Genomic DNA, 18,976 nt, shown 5'->3' with positions numbered 1-18,976 from the left:
TAAAAAACCAAAACAGGAACAAATACAATCACACCACCTCATGTGGCCCGCGGGCTGCAGTTTGAGGACCCCTGCTTCTAGAGGGATGTTATTCTGGGCTTTCTGCAGCATGGAACTTCATACTTAGGATTTTAGTAGCTCAGGTTTTCTTCATGAGGGGCGCTCTAGAGATTGTAGAGATATACTTGTAAAGGATCCTTCCAAAATTAGCCAAGACAATGACCACCTTCCAAAATTCCTATGCTCCATAGGGAATTCTAAAGTGCAAGGGGCTCTTCTGGGCTCCCCTTACACTAAATGAGGATCTGAAAAAGAAATAGTAAATCCTTAAGACAATAGTACTTCAAATAATCCTATAGTGGGGTTCTCATAAAAATACATGAAGCCTCAGGGCAAGCAGCTGCCCCAAGGTTAAAAAGTAAACTTGACTTGGCTGCATATTTGAGAAAGCTTGGGGACATTTTTCAACAACAACAGTAACAAAAGCCCCACAAAAGATTGATCCACAGATGTTAATATTTTTAGGCTTGAAGTGAAGCTTTGAGATGATGAAAAAGGTATTTGCTCTGCTCAGCTGTTTCCTTTTGGTCATTTTTGATGTCACATTGCACAGGAGGAAAACAGTAGGGAATGCATTGCAGGGATGAGAAAGTGGTAACGGCTAAGACTGTAAGTGTAGGAAGGCAGAATGAATTTAACATCACTACATCTCAGGAACATGCTATGTTGTGGAAAGAGAAAGACTAATTTTGAAAGGAGTGGGTGCTACCCTGTTTCCCCGAAAATAAGACATCCTCTGAAAATAAGACCTACTTACAGGAAAGATAAGACCTAGCGCATCTTTGGGAGCACACCTTAAAATAAGACACTGTCTTATTTTCGGGGAAACAGGGTATTATCTTGGCAATTGGGACCTGAGAAAACTAACTGAAATTGAGTATACACCACAACAAAATCACCCATTCAAGAGACAGTGAACGTGGAAAAATTAAATTCCCTGGAAATTACATTTCCCTGGAGTTTCTCAGCACAAGAGATTAATGGTTACTCAAAGTAATGGATAAATATTAGCTGAAGACCATTAGCTAAAGAAAACACATCAGTACATCACTATTTTCGGGCATTTCAGATCAATTTTAAACAGGTTTATCTTGGACTTGTCTAACATTTAATAAGGAAAAAAACCCCACCATTTTTTGTTTTCTCTACCCATGTTGACTTTTAGATGTTACCTAGGAGTGAACAATGAAAATAAATGAGTCTATGAAAAAAAAAAATAAAGAATACATGAAGCCTGTTAATTATTTCTCAGTATCTTGGTGACAATTTTTAAAAGTACAAATTGCACTAATGAAATTAAAGACTTCTTTTACATAATGATTGGGAGACTCAAGAGCTAGTTAGGAAGAAAAAGCACTGTAAGCAATTTTTGAGAGAGAGCTACTGAGAGGGGGAGAGAGGTGGGTGGGGAGTGGGAAATGCACAAAGGAGTTAATGAGTAGGAAGAAGAGAATAGAACTGGGTGGTACCTGTGGCTCAGTGAGTAGGGCGCCGGCCCCATATACCAAGGGTGGTGGGTTTGAACCTGGCCCTGGCCAAATTGCAACAACAAAAAAAAAGAGAGTAGATCCATTTGCTTCATGCCATTTGGACCATTTTAGAAAATTGCTTTTTTTTTTTTTTTTATTGGTGTAGACTTTGGTAAGCAATGCACACTATTTGTTTCTCCAATGCCTAGATCTGAGCTCTTCGCCAGAGGCTAAATATGATGCATTCCTTGTAACCAACATGGTTCCAATGTATCCTGCTTTCAAACGTGAGTCCAACATTTACTGAGTACACTGTTATTTGTAAAAATAAGTATTTCTAGATTTACCGTTTACCTTTTCCACCTGTATGTTAATTTTAATAATAATACCTTTCCTGTAATATAGCCTTTATAATTTTTAAGGACTCTTCATGTAAATTCTCTACTGTTGATCCAAACTTTGAATCTGTGAGGGAGGTTGTCAGTTTATCCCTTGTTCATAATTAAGACATGGTCATCACAAAAAGTGCCCCAGGTTACGAATGGGAGAAGATAAATCAAGTTTCTGTTTTTCTTTTAGTCTGATGTTATTTTTATTTTAATGCTCATTAGTTTGTGGTTAAAAAGGGTCTTTGTTGTCTTTGTTGTGTTTTTGAGGCTCCTTCACATTTAATAGCTTCTGTATTTATTTATTGAACATTACAGTAAAAGCCACTCATACTTTTCTCCTTTGGGGTGATGATACGTTCTGAATGTTGACCCTGAAACCCACCAAAAGCCTGAGGTGCCTTCTGAATCATCAGAACATTAACATTGGCTGGTTTTTGGTTCTGCGCCTGTAGCTCAGTGACTAGGGCACTGGCCACATACACTGGAGCTTGCGGGTTCGAACCCAGCCAGGGCCTGCCAAACAACAACAAAAATAGCCAGGCCTTGCGGCAGGTGCCTGTAGTCCCAGCTACTTGGGAGGCTAAGGCAAGAGAATTGCGTAAGCCCAAGAGTCTGAGGTTGCTGTGGGCTGTGATGCCAGGATACTCTACCCAGGGTGACATAGTGAGACTCTGTCTCAAAAAAAAAAAAAAAGGCTGTTTTTCACTGAATTGCAAATTACTGAATTAGTTTCTTTGAACACTTGTAATTCTTTGTATGTGACATAAATATTTATAGGTGATAGGATTATGAATTATATAATAATAAGCCTTGGCCCAAAAACCCAACTTCTTTTTCCTAGAGTGTTACCACTGGCTGTGTGGTACCAATGGCTCCTAAAAATACCATTTAACTTCTTATTTGTAAAGTTAAAAGATTTAATGGCATGATCTCTAAAGCTTGTTTGGATTAAAGGCTTAGTTGTCCAATGGGCAAAACAATTCATCTTTTTTTCTGCTAATAAAGAATTCATTCTTTCATCTCTCCATCCATCCCTCCTTCCACATTTCCCTCCATCCTTTCTTCCATCCATGTACTCAAAGGTAGAGAAAACATGGTGACTTAACCTTTACTTCATTTTAGTTCGTTTACAGTGAGCAGACCTGTATGCTTATGGGAAAGCAGGAAAAGGAAGGATCTGATTCAATGTGTCAGAGGAGAAATGGGCTGTGTTACAGTCCTCTCAGGGCTGAAATAGAATCTCAAGACAGGAAGGAGTGACTGTGGAGTGTCATCTACAGTGGCAGCCCTCTCTGGCTTAACTTGGGTGAAATGACCCACAGTTCGGGGAAAAAAATGTTTATTTGATGTCCTAGTCAGTAAATGAAGGTTTATTCAAAGGTAGAATCCATTGCTTATGAATGAAAAATTAAAGACTGCTTTTAAAAGAAGTTTTCCTGATTTATTCTCAGTCCCATTTGAGAAACATTTCAGAAACTCACATAGATACATACATTTGTCACCATATTACACCGACTGTAGCTTCACCCCATTTCCACAAATCAGGGTTTCCTGCATTTCTTTATTCTTTACTGATGTGTTTTTGACCAGATGGTAATAAAGGAAATACACGGTACCACCCTGAGGCTGGTGTGGAAAGGCTTTTCACAGAGAGCTGGCTGTTCTTCTTCACTAGGGGAAGGGTTTGTTCACATGCCACATTTCTGCGGGTTTGGCCTTTTGACTGTTCTCATTGTTGTTTCTTTTCCTCTCTCCCTTTCCATTTCTTTTAATTGCTCAAGTTAGCATTTGAGCTTGTCTCTCACTGTCCAGCTGCTTTCTTTACTTCAAATAATTATTGGAGTTATTTTGCCTCTGGTAGGCTGCTTTGCTATTTTCACCCAGAGTGGAATTATCAGAAGATACAGGGAACAGTTGACCCACTGGGAAAAGACGGCCAGGAGCTTGTTTTATAGTAAAGGGAGGGAAGACGCCCTAACAGGTAGAACCTCCCAATCTTCACGCAGGGGAGAGGAAGCATGGTGGGCTGGAGTAGCGTCCAGAGCTGACTCACCGTCTGCCTCCGTGTCTTCTGTTACCCTTTTCTTTTGCCTTTCTCCTTTTCCATTCTGCTCCTTTCATGCCTCTTTGATTAGTCATCACATACATTAGAGCCAGAATGGACACGGAAATCCTCTGTGAGGGGGGACATGAAAAGTGAGAAATGAGTAGCAGAGGAGAAACCAGGTATGCCCAGATCAAGGGGTGAGATTTTCAGGCAAGGGGAAGAGCAAACGTAACCCCTTAGCTTAGAGCAAGTCTGGTGCAAGGTTGGGAAAGAAAGAAAGCCTTGCACCTGAGGGAAAGGGGTAGTAAGTAAAGTAAGTCATGGGGGTGGGGGGTGCAGAGGCCATGGTGGGAAAATGGAAACCATTGGAGTGTCAGAAATGGGTGGGGGACTCCTTCATGGTATACACATAGAAGGATCCATCCAACTCTTATATGGAGAATGGACTACCGGGGAAGTATGTTTCTCATGGGGAGCTCAGGAAGTATTTTCTTGTGGTGTTCATTTCATAGAGGGTGCTAACTTAGACCGGGGTAAAAGCAGTGACAAAAGTGAGAGGTAGTCAGATTTGGGGTGACTGGGATGTATTTTGGTGACAGCACTGACAGGACTTGTTCACATGCGGATGAAGTAAAGATAAAAGGCCAGGATGTCTCTTGGGATTTTGGCCTGACGGTCTGAGTGGTGCCAGGGCATTGACATGATAGGTGAAGGTTGGGGCAGGAGTGGTAATGAATGTCAAGACTCTGTTTGGATAGTGTTTCACTTGCCACGACTATTTGGTACCCCAGTGGATTATGCAATGGATGGTTGGATAAGAGGTCTGGAGCTCTATGGAAAGGTTGAAGCTAAAGACATAAACTTGGGAACTAGCATATTGATGAGATCATGAAGGCAGAGAAGGTACAGTGAGGCCTCATTTTCAATGACTCAGAAATACTATGTCTCCTCTTTTACACATACTGTTCTTTTTTTTTTTTGTAGAGACAGAGTCTCACTTTATGGCCCTCTGTAGAGTGCCATGGCCTCACACAGCTCACAGCAACCTCCAACTCCTGGGCTTAAGCCATTCTCTTGCCTGAGCCTCCTGAGTAGCTGGGACTACAGGTGCCCGCCACAACGCCTGGCTATTTACACATACTATTCTATGCCTGACCTCTGCCTCTTTCTCTCAGAAAATGCCCCCTATTTATCCATTCTTCAGATCTCAGCTCAGTAACCAGTTCCCACACTTCCTGGACTAGATTAAACTCCCCTACCATTATTTCATAGCTCTGTGTATTTCCCTTTGCTGGTTTTATAAATGATGCACACACTGATAATGCTTTAGGATGGATTTTTCTTGTCAACTACAATAGCTCTATTGTCTCATGGGTTGTAACATTTGGCTTGTAGAATGCATTCTAGACAGAATTTGGCCAAAGCAAGGAGTTTGTTCATGAAGAATTGATTTTTGTCTTTGCACAGGGGTCTGGAATTACTTCCAAAGGGTACTGGTGAAGAAATATGCTTCGGAAAGAAATGGAGTTAATGTGATAAGTGGACCGATTTTTGACTATGACTATGATGGCTTACATGACACAGAAGAAAAAATAAAGCAGTAAGCATTTCAGTCTTACTCAGAGTGTGATTCTTAAATTCCAAGATCACTCTCAAGGCTATTTTTCAAATATTCATGTCCTAGAAAAAAGCTGATACTCCTTAAATCTTTTTCTTTTAAAATTTCCGTTTGAATTCTTCAGTTCTTTTGACTGAATATGGCATTGGTGGTTGGAATGGAATCTTGGAGTTTGTGTTAAATAAATGCACTTTCCACTCCATGAAACAATATCTACTGAAGATTTAAAATTTATTCTTCAGCAACTCCTCAATGGAAAGATAGTCATTTCTACATAACTCCCTTATCTTTTTTAATTTAACCATGAAATAACTCACACTAGAAGCTTTATTATTTTTGGGGTGGGTAGGTAAACATTCTGGAATCCCTTAGATTTTCTAAGTTAGGGCATCTTAATAAGAAATTGCATATAGATTTTGCTTAAATCTGGTTGCCTCTGTCTCTCTTCTTGCTGCTACTGGGCATGTGAGAAGGGGTAAAGGATACTCTGGGCTCATAAGGAACGCACAGTGTAGTGGAGAAAGCAAGAGGATGACATCAACAAATTCAGTATTGTGATGTCAGTATATAAATTCAGTATTTAATTTTATACATGCGTGAAATAATAAGAGAGGAATACAGAATACCAGTGAAGGTTTGTGATTTACGAATAAGTAGAGAATAGAATGCTATTTTAAAAATTTAGCTGTATAAAATAGAAAGTATATTACTCCCAGTCATTCTTAAGACAAATTTCATCTTAATTGTACATTTATTGTATTAATTATTGTTATAGAATTTAGCCAACATTATTAGCTTAATCATAATTTCAATATTTAGAAAATGGTTAAAATTAAGATACTAGAAAACCGGGTAAGGAGTTACAAATTTCTGTGCTGCTCTGTACAGGGAAAGATTTTGTTATACCTCTAGCTCATCATTAGCCCTCAGTCCTCAGTACTTCCTTTGGTAAGTGAGTTCTTTGTACCAAGTTTGGCATCTCATTTCAGCTTGAAAAGGCTCTTATTCTCCTAGCTCCAGTGTCTTCTGCCTCTGATCAATTTTATACAACTCTTATGAAAGTTATCTTCCTGAAACACAGAGGCAATAATGAATGACACTCCCTAACCCCAAAATCTTCAATATGGAACCTTACTGCCTGAACAATACTGCCCAAATCCCACACCCTGCCACTCAAAACCCACCATAATTTGGCTTTTATTGACTCTTCCAGCCTTTCATTTCTACTACTTTGATCTAGTCACCATTATCTGCCTCCAAGCCTTGGATCAAGCTATTTTATTTGCCTGGAATATCTTTTTCACTCTGCTGGGAGCGGGGGGATTCCAGGTGCAGAAAACAAAGATGTAGTAGGACAGTGCTTAGAAGGACAAAATGACCCCAATGAGTGGGAATGAATTTCGGTGTCGTTGGCAATATTGATTGGTCACCATTTAAAAGATAGAGCTTCGATATTGATTGTGACTTTCTTTTCCCTTCCTGTTTCAGGTATGTGGAAGGCAGTTCCATTCCGGTTCCAACTCACTACTACAGCATCATCACCAGCTGCCTGGATTTCACTCAGCCTGCTGACAAGTGTGACGGGCCCCTGTCCGTGTCCTCCTTCATCCTTCCTCACCGGCCTGACAATGATGAGAGCTGCAATGTGAGTTCACAGAGAGCCCTAGGATTCACTTTCATGGTTGATCTTTGTTTCCTCACTTGTATTTCCGTTGCCGAGGTAGAATACACCTCGGTGCACTCCACAGGCAGAACATTGTCTGACATGTAGGAACTTTGTGTTCTAATGGCTTTTCATTTTTCAATGTGTGTGTGCATTTGACACGATTCTATTTATGTGTTCAGGTTTGAGAAGTGATGAAAGCAGAGGAATGTTTTTAGTTTCACAAAAGGGTACATGTTTTGTAAAAAAGTGTAAAATAGCAAAATTTAATAACTGTTGAAACTAGATAAGAGGTCATTGGAGTTTCTTCACTTACGTGGATGTTTGAAAATTTCCATAATAAAAGCTTTTAAAATACACACACACACACACACACACAGAATGAGAGTGAACAAGACCAGAAGCTATACCTTACTAATTAAGTTTCTTTTTCTGCTAGTTACGAGGGAGGTGTAATGGTCACTTTTTCCTCAAATAGCACAGATGGCTCCTGAGACACTATTTCTATGTAGAGACAGCTGGAGCACTGGATGGAATAATAGAAAAGCCGCTAGGTAGGAAGACAGGAGGCCTAATGTCTGCTCCTGGCACTGTTCTAATTTGGCACTCAGGGACAAATCTCATAAAATATTCAAGTCTTCGTAGTGTGATGGATTTGTCTGTGCTCCAACTTTTAATTTAGAAGTAATAGTCTCTGTGCTTTTGTTTCGTGCAGGGATCTAATCTACAAGACAGAATTTTTTGTTAACAAGCATCAAGTATTACCCAAGTTCCTAAATGATATAAAGTAGCCTAAGAGAAACAATCGTGTTTTAGATGTAGTCATTGCTTCTAAGCAATGGGCTTGCAAGTAAAATGGGTATCAAAATTGCTACACTGGAGGCAAAGAGCTTCAATGGAGAGTTTTAGCTTCACAGGCAAGGGAGCTTTTAGCTTGTGGCTTCAATTAAGGGTGAAGATCATGGCTATGAATATTCAAAGCACAATAAAGGATGCAGAAAAAAATTGAAATTTTATATATGGCCTACAATGCTTATTACGTTTGGCCAGACTATTGAAATGAGGGCAATAGTTGGAAATGAGGTTTTACAGGTTGCTTGGAATCACATTTTTAAAAAGGTGGTGGTGGTAGTGGTAATGACAGAGTGATAACTAGTAGCAGCAGTAGTAGCTGTTACCATTTATCGGGCACAATTATTATCCAAGCACTGTGCAGGTCTTCTGCTTATATGATTGCTACTCGTATAATCACCCTATGAGGCAGGTTTGTGTACAAATGATCTCTCCCTGGTCCTTTTATTAACTGTTGAGAAACATATAGTAAATAAAGGGAAAGAACGTTGCATGGTTCCTTGGTTAGTCAGTAGGAGAGCAGAGCTCTAGGTTTAAGGCCTCTGATTCCACAAGCCTGTCCTCTTTATAATCTTTACAGATTCTATAAGAGAACCTTGGGACTTTAGGAACTTCCCTTGTTGTTCAGACATTAGATAGCCAAGGAAAATATTCAACCAGAAGAGCAACAATTTAGGCTGGATGTGGTTGGCTCATGCTTGTCATCCTAGCACTTTGGGAGGCTGAGGCAGGAAGATCTCTTAAGGCCAGAAGTTCAAGACCAGCCTCCTGAGCAATAGAGACCTCATCTCTTCTAAACAAACAAACCAACAAAAAATAGTCGGGTGTGGTGATGCATACCTGCAGTCCCAGTGAGTCAGGAGGCTGATCCAGGAGGAACACTTGGGCCTATGAATTTGAGGTTGCGATCGTGGCCCTGCATACTCTATCCCAGAGAAGAATAAGAGCAACATTCTAGGCTCTGCTTTCAGGAGATAAATTTGAATTTGAGGAGGCTGAGTGTGGGGCCCAGAGGGCTTTGGGAAGAGTCACGGGAGGGAGGTAAAAGAACTTGAACTAACATTGTGGTCTTGGAAATTTAAAAAGAAGGACAGAAGGCCCAATATTGTACCCAAAGGATCAATAGGTTTTGTAAATGACTGAATATGAGGTGGACAAGTGAGGAAACTGCAAGTGAGTGACAACCTGTCATCAACTTACTGGCTTGGCCTTCTCGATTTTGGTTGTCCCTAACCACAGAAGCCACTGCAAAAGTACCTGAGATATATTTTAGGTACTTCACTATATTTTAAAGTAATATGAAATACTTTATTTGAGTTTTAGTTTTCTTAAAAACTTGTGGGGAGGTAAAATTTCTGCCAAAAAATCAAGCCCATATTTTATGGAGTAAAATTAAAAATTGCCATGCAATTTTTGGATAAAACAAAGACATTTTGTACATATAATAGGCCATTTGAAGTATACTTAGCTTCTTGGGGAGTATACGCTCAAGTTCTGTAGTTAGCAGAATTTGGTGATGGGAGAGTTTGAAAAATACCCTCCCACCCTCAGTGGAAAAGAGGTACTCCAGCCAACCAAAATTTTACTTCTGAAAAATGAAATCTACCGATGTCTTCTCAGGTTTTCCTCTCCCTATCCCTACTTGATCCCAACTGTGCGCAGAGTTTGGAGGTGTTTCTAATAGACTTTATGGCCATCATACTTCTTATTGAAGAACCTCCTTTCATACAGTTACCTGTCTTTGCTTGAAATGTACACCATGGAATATTATAGAGCCTTAAAGAAAGATGGAGACTTTACCTCTTTCATGTTTACGTGGATGGAGCTGGAACATATTCTTCTTAGCAAAGTATCTCAAGAATGGAAGAAAAAGTATCCAATGTACTCAGCCCTACTATGAAACCAATTTATAGCTTTCATATGAAAGCTATAACCCAAGAATAAGGGGAAAGGGGAAAGAGAGGGGAAGGGAGGGGGCAGGATGGGTGGAGGGAGGGTAATTGGGTGGACCACACCTCAGTGCATCTTACAAGGGTACATGTGAAACTTGCTAAATGTAGAATATAAATGTCTTAACACAATAACTAAGAAAATGCCGTGAAGGCCATGTTAACCAGTTTGATGAAAATATTTCAAATTGTATATAAAACCAGCACATTGTGACTGCATTAATGTACACAGCTATGATTTAATAAAAAAAAAAAAAGAAAGTTTACCTTAAAACTATTGGGGTTTGAATTCATGACCCTGCTTAGGAGAAAGGTGAAAAATAATGTCCATAGCAAAAATGACAGTAAGTAAGTTCATGGATTATGCTTTTGTTTGCATGAATAAGTATTCTAAGTTACTTACTTTTAAACTTTGTCCTTTTTCTCCTAACTTGGTGTGCATAAATTAAAAAAAAGTTTATTAGTTTTGCATCTTGCGCGACAGTCTTCATTAGCAAATATTTGTGTGGATTGCCAGGTAACATCAAGGCAGAAGATATTTTCTTCATAGGCAGCAGAGCCAGTATTTCCTAATTATGAACTGGAGACCAGATTTTTGTGTGTGAAAACCAGAAAAGAATGCCCCTCCAATGAAATTGGCAAATCACTTCCCAAAGGAAGAAATAGCAACAGACAGATTTTATTTTTTTTTTAGAATTCTTCTAATCCCAGCTGACCATTATTTAAATTAGGAAAAACCTTTTTACCCCTGTCCACACATTCAAATGACTGCATTTGCAAAGGAAAAATTGGACTGACTGACCAGTGAAAAATCAAACAAATGAGCTGAATATAAAAATTCTCCCAAAATACAGCCTCATGCTTACCCAGCTTACTCTGAGGGGGTCCTGACCCATCTGGAGACCTCCTACTTCGTTAATTATATGGTCACACTGGGGATTGGTCAATACCGTTGTGGGTAGAGTTATATTTAGGTCTTTCCTGTGAATCGCAGAGATCTTGGTTAGGTTGGGTTAGGAGGGTGGGGCACGGAAGATTAAAATCCTTACTTCCCAGCCTGAAAAGCAATTTCTTCCCATCTCTTCATTTTGCCTTGGAAGGCCAGGAATCGGTTTCCTGAACCAACACCCTCGTGGGACATATTTAGTACTGGCACAAGATGCTGTATCCCCCTGTCCAGGTCTGTGTGGGCAGGAGCTTTCCGAGAAAACCTATTGCAGGTTCTTGGGCTTTGGCGGCTATTTCACTGAGACCACTAGCGGTAAAGAATTGAATGAGGGCATGTTTGATACTCTCTGCCCTGGGACAAGCAGCCACCCTTCAACTTGTGGAAAGGCTCTTGGAAGCCATTGCAAATCCAGGGGCATTTGTGAATGAAATTATTTGCAAAGGCCTTACTGCTCCATGTCTGCTAATGAAGGTTGGCACTCGTAATTTACAGGACTCTCAGACTCTTCCCCTCAACTTCCCTCAAAAATGAAAGAAGATATTTTGAGATGCAAAGAACTGCTTCATGTGAATTATCTTTTAGTTTTAAGTTAGATATGCAGTAAGTTGTTTGATGTAGGACCTTTGAAGGTCTTTCATCTGGACCTTGTGTCAATGGGACAGTTTTTGGCATGCAGCTAAGACAGAAGATATTTCCTTCCTTTCTTCCATGAAGTTTCCTTATTTTTCCTTTTATCCCTTTTCTTCCTTCCTTTTCCTTCTTTCTACCTTCCAAGGTGTGGCAGAAATAGGCATTGTTATCTGTGTGTACCAATGAAGAGACTGAGGCCTTGGCTGAGCACCATGGCTCATGCCTATAACCCTAGCACTTGGTGGGCTGAGGCAGGAGGATTGCTTGAGCTTAGGATTTTGAGACCAGCCTGAGCAAGAGCAAGACCCACTCTTTACTAAAAATAGAAAAAATTAGCCAGGCACTGTGGCAGGTGTCTATAGTCCCTGATACTCAGGAGGCTGAGTGAGGCAGGAGGATCACTTGAACCCAGGAATTTGAGGCTGCTGTGAGCTAGACTGATGCCAGAGCACTCTAGCATGGGCAACAGAGTGAGACTCTGTCTCAGAAAAAAAAAGAAAAAACCTGAAATAAAAAACTGAGACCTCAAGAAGTCAAATAACTTGCCCAAAATCTCAGCCAAGAAATGCTAGACCCACATTTCCAGCTGCTCTGGCTTCTAGAGCCCCAAAGTGCTAGGTGAACCTATTCGGCTGCTTCAAGTCAAACTCATGATTCAAATACCAATTCGTTGCATTCTAAGAGTCAATGTGGTTCATGTAGTGGATTCTTCTTAAAAAAAAAAAAACAAACTAGGAATACACGCACATAATTGCACATCAGGCACAAGTTCTTCCCTTTCCTTGGGAGGCAGAAGAGAATTCCAGATTCCTTGTGCTCTGTGCTCAACATTGCAATTTGACAGCCGGGAAAAGAAACAAATTACTGACTTCTCCAGTGCCTTGGGTTTTCCTAGTTTTGATTTATGTTCTGAGAACCCATTGAGTCCAATTCACTCTCTCGCCGCATGTCTCATTTATTTGGTACAAGTAATTGCTGTTGAAAATGTTTACAGCCAAGGGCAGGTATTTGTGGCGCGTTACCGACAGGAATGTGGCTGAGAGGTGGGGAGGCCCAGAGGGGACAATGTGTATTGGCTCTGTATGCAGGGGTGGGTAGAAGTCATTTGTGGACTTAGAGCCAACCGACCATTTGGAGAACCTCCTCTGGAAAATTCTGCGCCTGACTATGTTTGATTTCCATTGCAGAGCTCAGAGGATGAGTCCAAGTGGGTAGAAGAACTCATGAAGATGCACACAGCTCGGGTGCGGGACATCGAACATCTCACCAGCCTGGATTTCTTCAGAAAGACCAGCCGCAACTATCCAGAAATTCTGTCACTCAAGACATACCTGCACACGTATGAGAGCGAGATTTAACTTTCCGATCATCTGCAGTGCAGTCTTATCAACTGGTGTATATTTTTATATTGTTTTTGTATTTATTAAACCAGGACATTAAAAAATGTTAGTATTTTAATCCTATACCAAATCTGACATACATATTATGCCTGAATGACTCCACTGTTTTTCTCTAATTCTTGATTTAGGTAGCCTTGCGTTATGAGTAGAGCTTGTAATAAATACTGCAGCTTGAGTTTTTAGTGGAAGCTTCTAAATGGTGCTGCAGATTTGATGTTTGCATTGAGGAAATATTAATTTTCCAATGCACAGTTGCCACATTTAGTCCTGTACTATATTGAAACACTGATTTTTGTAAAGTTGTGTTCATTTGCTGTTAACAATGACAGACGTATTTAAGCTTTCTAAACCAATCTTAAAACATAATAAATCACACATTCAGTTTTTTTCTGGCTTTATTTTGCTTTTATTTCATTTATAAATTAGAGGGTTTGGTTCAGGTGTATTTATGCATGTAAGGAACACATTTTTTTTTTTTGAACTGAGCCCCCTTCCTAGCTGCTTCCATGATATTTAGTGGTATAATGGTATAGATGAGATGGTTTAGGCACATATCTATGGGAAATCAGAAGAGGGAGAAAGGGGAAAAAGAATACATTCCCCCAACACATCTCTTTTAAATATACAGTAGATTCAATTTGATACTGCTATCTCATTGCTAGGTGTCTACCCAAAATGAAAAAGTCATTTTACCATAAGGACATAGGCACTCAAATGTTTATTGCAGCCCAATTTATAAAGATGTGAAAAGAACCCAAGTGTCTTTCAACACATACATGGATTAATAAACTGTGGTACCATGGAATACTATTTAGCCATAAAAGATGGAGATTTTGTATCCTTTGTTACAACTTGGATGGATTTGGAGAACACTCTCCTAAGTAAAATACCACAAGAATTGAAAAACAAACATTACATGTACTCAACACTAATTTGAAACTTGTGGATTAACAGCAACATGCTCACATGACAGAAAAACTATATTCAAGAAGAGGAAGGGGGAAGGAGAGTAGGCAGGTTCCTACCCAGTGGGAACAATGTGTGGGTGTATGGCATACTTCCTGGGTGAAGAACACAACTACAACTTGGACTTTACCTGAGAAATGCAAACAATGCAACTTAATTGCATGTACTGTCATATTAATCAGAATTAAAAAAAAAAAGAAATGGAGGTTCTACAGTATTTAGAATCTTGGAAGACTAGTCTTTTTGATCAAGTTGCTTTAGAACTCTAAGTATTAGATTCAACGTTAGCTGCATTAAGCATCTATTCTGTACAAGGAATCAACCTAAGAGTCCTGGAGGCTATAAAGAGAAATAAGACAATGAGGTGAGACAGAGACATAAATATGTAATTAACCAAAGTAGAGAATAATAATAAATGCCAAGTGAAAAGCGTTACTAAAATACAGTATCACAAAAGGCCTGAATGATACGTGGGGTGATATCAGATGGACATAGTTACAGCTTTAAATACTAATGATGCATGGAATAAGGAAGTCATTCAAAAATGTTCAGTCCTTCTGCTTATATCATAGAGAAAGACAGTTTTGTGATACCAGTTTTGTCATATGTGTAACAGTTTCTAATCTTCACAAAACCCCAGAGGACAACAGCATATTATTTTCATTGTAACTTTTGTAGTTGCTACATTTTATTAGTGAGTGAAATGAGTTGTTAATTTCTATAAATTTTCTTTTTACAACATATTTATTTAGGAAGGAAGACATTGTGTCTACTTTACATGAAAAGTAGAACAGTTGGCACCAGGGATATAGGAAAAGTCTTGAAGGTGGTCAGAGAAAAATTGGTGTCTGGGAAACACAGCCATCGGGAAACTTTGGAAGACATGACCATAGCAATACTAATGGTAGTTACGTTTGCTGAGCCTTAGTTATGTTCCAGGCATGTCTGTGGCACTTCATTTGGCTGAAAAATGGGTAACTCAGGAAATATTTTATAGAAGAGGAAAGAATGGTGATATGAAAGGAAGAATGCTTGAATTTGGATTGGGACTCTGGGGTAGGGTGTAAGTATGGTAGGAATGAATTAGAACATGTGTCATTATTCATTTAAAATTCAATAAGAATTTACTGAGCATTTACTATATCCTAGTACTTATACAGGTTGGGCATTCCAAATCCATATATCTGAAATCCATAGTGCTCCAAAATCTAGAACTAGAGCACGGACATGATGCTCAAAGGAAATTCTTATTGGATCATTTTGTGTTTCAGAGTTTTAGATTTGGAATGCTCAACTTAGGTGTAATGCAAACCTAAGTCAAATTTTCCAAAATTAGAAAAAATCTGAAGTCCAAAACATTTCTGGTACCAAGCTTTTTGCATAAGAGATGGTCAATCTTACTTGCCTATAAGGATAAAATAGTGAATAAGGTAAACGTGGTTCCTAATGTCATAGAACTTGCACTTTAAGGAAACGAAGAAACCCTTTTAAACATCTCTGATACATGCTGTGGAAGAATTAAACAAGTGGAGAGTGACGAGGAGGGGAAGGGAAGGGCCAAGGATAAATGACATTCTAGCCAAGTCCTGGGGGATGAAAGAACTGGTCTTGGGAAAAATAAGGACAAGAAGAAAGTGTCTGAGGACCAGGAGTAGGAAAGATCTTAAGGTATGTGAGGATTTGAAAACAGGTGTACCTGGACATAGTAGCAAGGTAGGTAGGGGACAAGGTCAGCTTCCATTGAGACCCGATCAATCCTATGGAGGCATTTTGATTCCATTCTAAGTGCAATGGGAAATAATTGAAAAGTTGCAAGCAGGGGCATGACAGGATCTGATTTAGGATTCAGTATATTCACCTGGATGTGGAATAATTATATAATGCCACATAATATACATTATATATAATTATATAATGCCACATAATATACATCTGACAAGACAGAGTTCATTTGTGAACAGCTGTAATTGTCTCCCAACAGTCAGTAGCATTACAGGGGAAATTAATTTTTTAAAAAAAATTAATTGCAAACTCCTTGCTGGATTTCTCTGTCACCTCAGATTGAACTCTTCTCCAGATAGGTTATACCCAAGGCTCCAGGAGAGACCGGTTGCAAATTTAGTTGAATACTTCTGCTCTATGTTTAGCCTTAGGCTGAGTCTTTCTTTCTCATAAATAAACTCCATATCCAGGGAGGGCATCAGCCAACCACTGTGTATTTCAGGTGAGTGGCTTAACCAATAAACACATCTCATTAATTGTGGGGTTACTTATAAAAAGTTCCTGAATGGACAGGGACCGTATTAAAATGAGGTCTAGAAGACTATTTTAAGATTTTGTGTATATATATATACTTTTTTTTATTGAAACCTTGGTCCATTCATGCTTTCATTGAGCAAGTGGCAAACCTCTTGCTAGCATGGTGGTCCTCTTCCAGTGGATTGGTTCAAAAACTGCCTCTCCAGAATGAACTCATTGTAATGGGGTAAACCAGGAAAGCAGCCACATTGTTGCCCAAGGGTGAAAACATTCTGAATTGTTTAGAAGAGGGTTGACTTTTTCTTTTTAAATCTTTGAACAAAAACCGGGTTTGGTGCCAACTGTTTGTGTAACTCTGCCCAAAGGCCCCAGGCCCCAGCTTCCTGTTCCTTTTATTTCTTGTGGTGGCTGGGAAAAGGGTGGTTGCAGATGGGTCCAGATGATTCCTCTGAATTTCTCTTGCTTCAGCTCTCCCTTGTTGTTTCTGCCTTGTGGGTAGGACATGGGAAAAGGAATGGGAATTCTCCCATGGCTTTGAGGAGAGGGGTCGTATGGGACAGTGAAGAGCCAATGTTCAAGTCTGTAGACTGGGGTGAAGAGAACACCGCTGGAAGTCCAGCTGAGGATGGTAAAGGTTCCCGTTTGGGCTGCATTTCTGGGAAGGGCATAGCTTTGGCACCTTTTGTCCAGGACGTCCCATTCTGGCTGGCGTGTAGAAGTGGAAAAGATGAGCCTTGGCTGCTGCTGCTCTTCCTTTTCAAAAAACGTCTTTATTGAGGTAAAACTGGCATAAACAAATAATACATAAAGTATCTGACCTGACCTGATAAATTTTGACATATATAAACATCTGTGACATAGGCACAATTCACTACACTCAAGATAGTGGACATATCCATTACACCCGAAAGTCTCCTCACGTCCCTTAGTCACCTTTTTCATACCCACCTCATACCTCATACCTCCCCCTTTCCTCTCCCCAAGCCATGACTTGCTTTCTTTCCCTACAGACTAATTGGCATTTTAGAGAGTTTCGCCCTAATGGAATACTGCAGTTTGTAATTCCTTTTGCCTGGATTCTTACACTCAGTATAATTATTCTGAGACTTATTTAAATTGTTGCATGTATCAATATTCCATTCCTTTTTGATTGCTGAGTAGTATTCTGTTATTTAGATATACCAATGTTTGTTTATTTATCTCTTGATGTACATTTGGGTTATTTTCAGTTGTCAGCTTTTGCAAACAAAAAGCTGCTAGGGACGTGTGTGTATATATGCTTTATTGTGTGGACATATGAGTTCATTTCTCTTTGGTAAATACCTAAGCATAGGGTGGCCTGATTATATGGTAGGTATGTATATGATTAACTTTTTAAGTTGCTGGCAAACTGTTTTCAAAAGTGGCCACTGTATTTTCATTCAGTGAAAATGCCAGTTTTACAGTGGCCACTGTATTTTCATTCCGACCAGCAGTGCATGGGAGTTTCACTTCCCTTACATCCTTGCTAACTCCTGGTATGGTAACCTTAATTTTAGCCATGCTAATAGATGAGTGGTGAAAGCTTACTATGTTCTTTGCATTTCCCTAACGACTACTGATGTTAATCATCCTTTCTTGTGATTATTTGCTACCCATGTATCTTACTGACGAAGTGTCTGTCCAAATAGTATGTTCATTTTAAAAAACTGAGCTATTGGGCGGCGCCTGTGGGTCAAGGGGTAGGGCGCCGGTCCCATATGCCGGAGGTGGTGGGTTCAAACCCAGCCCCGGCCAAAAAAAAAAAAAAAAGAAAAAACAAAAAAAACCTGAGCTATTTTTTCCTTATGATAGATTCTTCAGAGGTCTTTGTATATTCATTCTAGATTCAAGTCCTCATAGATATTTTTTAAAGATTTTCTTTTAATCTGAGAATTGTTTTTTCATTCAATCTCTAAGAGTGTCCAACCATTTTTTTTTCTCTGCTACAAATTAGGAGAATAAGAGTTGCTTTGGGCCACACATTAAATAAACAAACACTAATGAAAACTGATAAGCAAAACAAAAAATCAGTGCATGCTTTTCATTACATCTGACACCACAGATAAGCAAAACAGGCTTCAAAAAATCAGCATCGGGCCCACAGGCAACATGTTTGGACACTCCAGCCAAGCCTACAGTATCCTTTGGTGATTAGGGTTTTAAACACTTGTGATGAAGTCCAATTCACCGATTTGTTCTTAGATAGTGTACTATCTAAGAAATCTTTACTTAACTCAAGGTCACAAAATTTTTCTCCTTTGTTTTATTCTAGGTATTTTAAACTTCCAGGTTTTATCATTAGGTCAATGATTCATTTTGTTTTAATTTTGTATGTTGCACAAGGCATGTATACTAACTCTTTTTTTCTTTTTTTGTACATGAATATCCCATTTTTTCAGTACTATTTTTAAAAAAAGCTATCCTTTTTATACTATGTTACTCCCCACCCCCATCTTTGTCTTAAATCAGTTATGCTCTTAATTCTGGTCCATTGATCTATCTGTCTTATTTTATACCAACACACCATCATTTTATTTAATACAACACTATAAAAATTTTTTAAGTTAGGTAGTGTTAGCCCTTCAACTTTGTTCTTTTACACGGATTCTGTCTATTGTAGATCCTTTGCATTTACATATGAATTATAGAACCAGCTTATCAATTTTTAGAAAAATGCCTACTAGGATTTTGATTGGAATTTTGT

At 39.2% G+C, this 18,976-nt stretch overlaps 1 protein-coding gene across 5 annotated transcripts in view; it reads left to right on the top strand.

Moving 5' to 3' along the window:
• ENPP2 (ectonucleotide pyrophosphatase/phosphodiesterase 2) overlaps positions 1-13,412 on the top strand; it is a 126,900-nt gene extending 113,488 nt beyond the window's left edge. For all 5 annotated transcript variants that reach the window (XM_053558710.1, XM_053558709.1, XM_053558708.1 and 2 more), the window contains 4 exons: positions 1,739-1,816; positions 5,433-5,565; positions 7,072-7,228; positions 12,814-13,412. In XM_053558710.1, the coding sequence (XP_053414685.1) occupies positions 1,739-1,816; positions 5,433-5,565; positions 7,072-7,228; positions 12,814-12,984 (539 nt within the window). In that variant the 3' untranslated portion in view covers positions 12,985-13,412. The remainder of the gene's footprint in view (positions 1-1,738; positions 1,817-5,432; positions 5,566-7,071; positions 7,229-12,813) is intronic.
• The last annotated feature ends 5,564 nt before the right edge of the window (positions 13,413-18,976 follow it).

Source organism: Nycticebus coucang, chromosome 13 (genome assembly GCF_027406575.1).
Source record: "Nycticebus coucang isolate mNycCou1 chromosome 13, mNycCou1.pri, whole genome shotgun sequence".
Taxonomy (NCBI): Eukaryota; Metazoa; Chordata; class Mammalia; order Primates; family Lorisidae; genus Nycticebus; species Nycticebus coucang.
Note: the sequence above shows the minus strand (reverse complement) of the source record. Positions and strands in the feature narration are given on the sequence as shown.